At 53.9% G+C, this 6,000-nt stretch overlaps 1 protein-coding gene across 1 annotated transcript in view; it reads right to left on the bottom strand.

Annotated features, from left to right (window-relative positions):
• TIMP2 (TIMP metallopeptidase inhibitor 2) overlaps positions 1–6,000 on the bottom strand; it is a 65,060-nt gene that overhangs the window by 4,010 nt on the left and 55,050 nt on the right. Inside the window, exon 6 of the mRNA XM_042783527.1 lies at positions 4,403–4,511. Within this exon, the coding sequence (XP_042639461.1) occupies positions 4,403–4,511 (109 nt within the window). The remainder of the gene's footprint in view (positions 1–4,402; positions 4,512–6,000) is intronic.

Genomic DNA, 6,000 nt, shown 5'->3' with positions numbered 1-6,000 from the left:
GACCCACAGCGCCCCTAGAGGACAGAGTGGAACTGCCCCACAGGGTCTCCAAGGCTGTCAATCTTCACAGAAGCAAAGCCCAAGCCACACCCACTGCCTGGAGTGGACACTGACTCACAGCGCCCCTAGAGGACAGAGTGGAACTGCCTGCCCCACAGAGTTTCCAAGAGTGTAATCTTTACAAAAGCAAACTGCCTCATCTCTCTCCTGTGGAGCGGCTGGTAGGTTTGAACTGCTGAACTTTTGGTTAATACCAAGCAGTTAACCACTGTGGGCCAAAAAAAAAAACCACCCCAAAAAACCAAACTCACTGCCACGGAGTCGATTCCAACTCATAGTGACCCTCTTTGGTTTTCCAAGGCAGTAAATCTTTACAGAAGTAGACCGCCCAGTCTGCCTTCTGCAGACTGGCTGGTGGGTTTGAACCATCAACCTTCTGGTTAGCAGTCAGATGCCTTAGGCACTGAGCCACCAGAGCTCTTTCCTGGGGCCCTAGGGTTCCTGGCCTATAGGGGGATCGAACCATGGCCTCAGCATCATTAGCATCCCTGGGGAAGGACATGGTGCTGGGTAAAGAGGAGGGTCAGTGAAAAGGAGGAAGACAGGATGGACTGACCCAGTGGCCGCCACAATGGGCTCAGACAACAGGGACTGTGCGGGTGGTGCAGGGCTGGACAGAGTGTGGTTCTGCGGTACACAGAGCTTCTAGGAGCCGGAACCACCTGACGGCACCCAACACCACAACAGTCTTTATGGAAGCACCCCACCAGGCCTTCCCTCTGTGGCCCTACTGGGTGGGTTTGATCGGCTAACCTTTAGGTCGGCAGTCAGGCCCGTTAACTGCACGTACCACCCGGGGACGCCAAAGAAGGCCCGGTTAGCACATGATTCACCTCAGCCAGGCACAGGAGACTGGGCTGTCTGCTGAAGCTTCCTCCTTAGAGCTGCCTTGGCCAAAAGCCAAGCATGAGGCTTGGGTGTAGAAAATCAGGAATGAATTAAAATTTGCAACTGTGGGTTGCATGTTTACTTTTCCTTTCCAAGGAGTGGGCTGTGGAAGGCCTAATTCTCCCAGAGACCCTGCAGATAACGTCTCACGGTGCCCAATCAGCACGTGACACCGAGCTTACAGCCAAGAGGTGGGAGCTGCGACAGGCTGTGGGGCCCCTCACAGGGCTGCAGCCAGTGCTGGCTACGGGGAGCACAGCGGCTGTGATGTCTGGGTGGCCCCTGGCCAAGGGGCCAGTCTAGGCTCCCAGAAAACTGGGTGTCGATTCCGTGCCTCAGGAAGTAAACAACAAATTGGATGGGAGTCAGAGGATGGGTCTACCAGGCACGGGTGGCTGGCCACCACCGCCATCACACCACACCCTGCTCCCCAAGCCAAGTGGCTAAGGATGAGGCAATGCCTTCTTGGTGGGAGGAGACGTGAAGAGGCCCCCAGCCGAGCTGTCCCAAAGAATGGGCCTCCAAGGCAGCAGGCAGGGGCCCAGAAGCAGGGCTGAGGACACTCACGTTGTCCTCAACGTGTTCCCCGCACCAGGTCTGTCAGGGAGTTTTCTGTGGAAGATGTCTGCCCAGATCACGCGAGCAACAATGTTCCAGCAGGATGCAGTCACTTCTCCTTCCTCCCACCCCACTGCTAAGCTCACTGTCCGTAGACCGTCAGGCACTCATTAACTTTCCCTGGGCTGTGACCCCAGATCTAACTGAAATAACAACACTACTGGCTACCCAGAGGGAGCCCTGCCCCCTGAGCACAGCCTGGGTCCCTCATCTCCCACCTTCATCCTCCCAACGGCCTCCTGAGGCAGGTACGGCTGTCAGTGCCTCGGTTCACTGGTGAGGACTTGGCGACAGACACGTGAGGTCACTTGTCCAAGGACGACAGCTGGTCAGGCGCTAACAGTCAAGTTCAAAGTCAAGTACACCTGGTTTCTGAGCTTCCACTCTTGGGTTGCTGCTGTTGTTGTGTGCTGTCAAGTTGACTCCTGCTCACAGTGACCCTGTGGGACAGCAGACCCGCCCCACAGACTTTCCAAGGCTGCAGTCTTTCAGGAAAGCAGACTGCCAGGTCCTCTCCCCACAGAGCCACTGGGTGCCTTCCAGCCTTTTGGTCGGCAGCAAGCCCTCAACCACTGTGCCCCCAGGGACCCTGCCCCAGCCCTGGAAGCCCTGGGGCGGGTCGACTCTGTCCTACAGAGTTGCTAGGGGTTTGGGTGGCACAGCTACACAAAAGCCACCACAGGATGACAGACTGGCAGACGGGGGTGAACCCATCATCTTTGCTGACCTTACAGTTGACGCTGGAAGCAAGCCAGTATGACCCAGGAGCTTCCTAACGGGCCACGGAACCTAAGATCAAAAAAGGCCACTGCCAGATGTATGACGCGAATCCTAAGTTTTCAAATACTGGGGTTTTGAAAACTGTGTTTTTGAAAAACTTCCCAACTGCACTCTGTAGATTGCCACATTAGTGACATTTCCGGGGACTTTAAACTCAGACACCACTCAGCATCTCGAAAGGCACTGGGAAGTTTCGGTGACATCCGTGAGTTAAGGAGCTCGGTGGTAACAGAAGGAGCTCTGGTGGCGCAGTGCCTAAGGCATATGACTGCTAACCAGGAGGCTGGCGGTTCAAACCCACCAGCCGCTCTGAGGAAGGGCGCCTGGGCAATCTAATTCCATAAAGATTCCTGCCTCCCCTTGACAAGGGTTTTTGCAGTTCTGCAGTCTGGCCAGGCAGCCTCTAGAGGGCAGTGCAAAATGAGCTGGGACTGCCAGGGCGGGTCTATGATTCAGGACAAAAAGGCCTGGGGAAACCAGACACTAGAGTTACAGGCGTAAAAAGATCCTGTGCCCTGGGTGGGTCTGTCCCTGTTCTCTTCTCTCCAGATTACATTTTTCTAGTTAACAATGTAATGTTGTTGTGACCCCATGTTTGCGAGGCTGTAAAGTTTACCAAACAGACTATCAAGTCTTTCTCTCACAGAACCACTGGGGGTTTAAACTGCCAACTTTCTGGTTAGCAGCCACTATGCCTCCAAGACTCCGTATATATGAAATTTTAAAAATTTAGCAAATACAAGAAGCTTAAAAAAGAGCCAACGTGAAATGCTGGCAGGCTGCCGTCTGTGGGCAGGCTGAGTGGCCCCGGGCACCTGCCCCACATGGCCGAGCCGCGTGTATCCGAGGTCTTGCAGCCGCTGCACCCCGTCTGGTCCTCCCCTCCTCTCTGTGTTGTCACGGTATCGGCACTGTTCAGAGATCTCTGCATCATGGGTGACTGGGGCCCCACATCCTTGTTCTTCCTTACGGTTTTTCAAATAACAGCCATTGGGCGATAAAACAGTCTAGGCACTTCGGAGAATGGTCCGGAGGTTCCTCAAACAGTTAAATGGAGAATCACCGTATGCCCGGCACATCTACTCCTAGGTTTATACCAACAGAATGAAAACACAGACCCACCCCAAAACGTGTACGTAAATGCTCACAACAGCGTTATCCACAGCAGCCAAAAGGTGGAAACCACCCAGATGCCCACCAACGGCGAGTGGACAAACACAAAGTGGTTCATCCACACGGTGGGCTATCATTGGAATATTATTTGGCAATTCAAGGAAATGGAGTGCTGATACACGTCACAGCGTGGACGAGCCCCGCAGACGTGATGCAGAGAGAAAGAAACCAGGCGCAGGAGTCATGCGTGTGTGCTTCCATTCATGGGGGAGGTCCAACAGGGACTCTAGAGACGGAAAGCAGAGCAGCGGCTGCTTAGGGATGGGCTGGGGAGACGGGAAGACGGTGGGGTGATGCTACTGGATCTGGGGTGATGGAGACATTCTAGTGCGTGGCCATGGCTGCACCTGAGAACATGCGAAAACCACTGAACTGCACACCTGACAGGGTACACTGTACGTGTGTGAATCAACTCTTAATAAAATTGCTGAAATATAGTGGACACTTTAATAGACATGTGGGGCGCTCAGAAAAGCACAAACAAGTGTGTCATCTTTGAGGAGGGGACAGAAGAGCTTCAACGCAGCAACAGAGAAAGCCGAGGAAGCCCCGGCTGGGGGTGAGCATTTGAAGAAAGCAGGAGGGGTCACCCAAGGATGATCACACAGGACCTGCCCCCCACGCTGGCCACCACAGTGACTGCCCTCTCGCCATGGCCAAGGTCAACAGCACTGCCATCCCTAAGTCGTCTAGATCTTCAGGTCTGCGGTGTCGACCTTCCTCTTTGCACTTCCTGACCCGTTTACTCACCAGCCACACTTCCCTATCGAACGGGTCTCGTATTTCCTGTCTCTCCGCCCTGTGGGGACGTGTGCACACCTCTGGACAGTGGGTGCTGCAGCCACTATGGGTCTCCAGCCTGAAGCACCCTGCACTCACACACCTGCAATAAGATACTCCTTCTTTCCTCCAACGTCCAGCGAGACCCCACACACCGCCGAGGAGGGGGCCGTGGAGATGAGCTCTATATCCTGGTCAGGGCCTTTGAACATCTGCAAGAGAAGACCAGGCAAGGTCAGCAGGAGGAGGGCTGTCTGTTCCCACCAGAACACGGTGGGCGGCCCGGCCTCCGGCGCCACGCTGCCAGCAAAGGGGCACAGGATGTACGAAGGGGACAAGCAAGGTGAGTGTCCCTGTGACCGATGACTCAATACAGTGGCAATCGGTCGCTGGAGGGGCTTTCTCAGACTACCATCTGAGAATAGATCGTTGGAGACTCTGAGGGGGGGCTTATGTGTTTCCAGGGAATTCTGACCCAAGATGGAGAACCACTAAAAAAAACAACAAAAAACTGTTTTCAAGGTGAAGCTCCTGACTCCCGGTGACCCTGTGGGAGCCCCAGTGAACTGCGCTCCGTGGGTTTCCAATGACTGATTCTTCAGCAGATCAGGCCTGTCTCCCCAGAAACCTGTGGGTGGACTTGAACCCCCAACCTGCAGGTTAGCAGCCAAGCGTGTTCCCCATTTCCTGTACCATGGACTCCTGCCTTTGTATATCCTGGGAAAGTTGACCAAGCACTGACTATCTGACAGGGTGGGAACAGAGTCACCCTGGAATTAGGCTGCAGGCCCATGGCCCAGAGGGGTTGGGCGGCCCATATCTGATCTCACAGCCTCTCAGAAAGGTACACTATAGGGTAAAGGGGTACACTGTTCTAGGGCCTGGAGGGAAGTAAGGGGTTCTTGTTGCCCCCACGGTGGGGCAGGGGAGGTGGCAATCTGAGGTCAGCCTGAGAGCTGCGCTCTGGCTTCAGGGGGTGTAACCCCATGGAGGCTGTCTGTGTATGTACATGTGTGTGTGTGTGCGTGCCGGCACGCACGTGTGCGCCCTGGGGAGGAGATAAGGGGGGTGTCAACTAAATATCGAGAGTTCTAACCGCTACCCCCATCTGCAGCCTGGCATTTTCTCTTTAGGGAGGAGAAGAGTGGAGAGGGAACAGCACACACTCCGGGCCCACACCAACACAACTCTGGGAAGACAGTTTCGGAAGCTCCTGGGCTTCACGATTCCACTTGAACTTGAACGCACTCAGGACTCCAAGGTTAATGGCTTCTTTTTTTTTCCTTCAGAGTTTCAGGAAGCAAACCCAAATGGAACAGGGTCATCTATAACGTCAAGACCAACAAGTGTTGCAGTAACTAGACTCCAACATCTACTAAGAAAGATCATGGTTACAACAGCATGCTGTACAGAGTGACCCCTTTCTCCAAGGGCTCCAAGAGCCCTTCCTGGGCGGTACACCTGCCATTCCGTGACCCCTCAATGAGGCTGCAACGGCAGGACTTCTCTTTAAATAGACTTAGAGCCAAAAGACTTCGTGGCCTCCTGCAAGTAACATATTTAATGATTCCGCATTTCACCGACTTTGTCTTCTTCCCACATTTACTTTCTACTACTTTTTATTTTTGCACCAAAATTCAACATCGACAGCTACAACTGCTACAATGTTACAAAGCTGCCCTTACCTAGAACCTGGCATTT

Source organism: Orycteropus afer, unplaced genomic scaffold, assembly GCF_000298275.1.
Source record: "Orycteropus afer afer isolate SDZICR_OR568_19922 unplaced genomic scaffold, OryAfe1.0 scaffold00018, whole genome shotgun sequence".
Classification (NCBI taxonomy): Eukaryota; Metazoa; Chordata; class Mammalia; order Tubulidentata; family Orycteropodidae; genus Orycteropus; species Orycteropus afer.
This window is presented reverse-complemented; position numbering and strand designations above follow the sequence as displayed.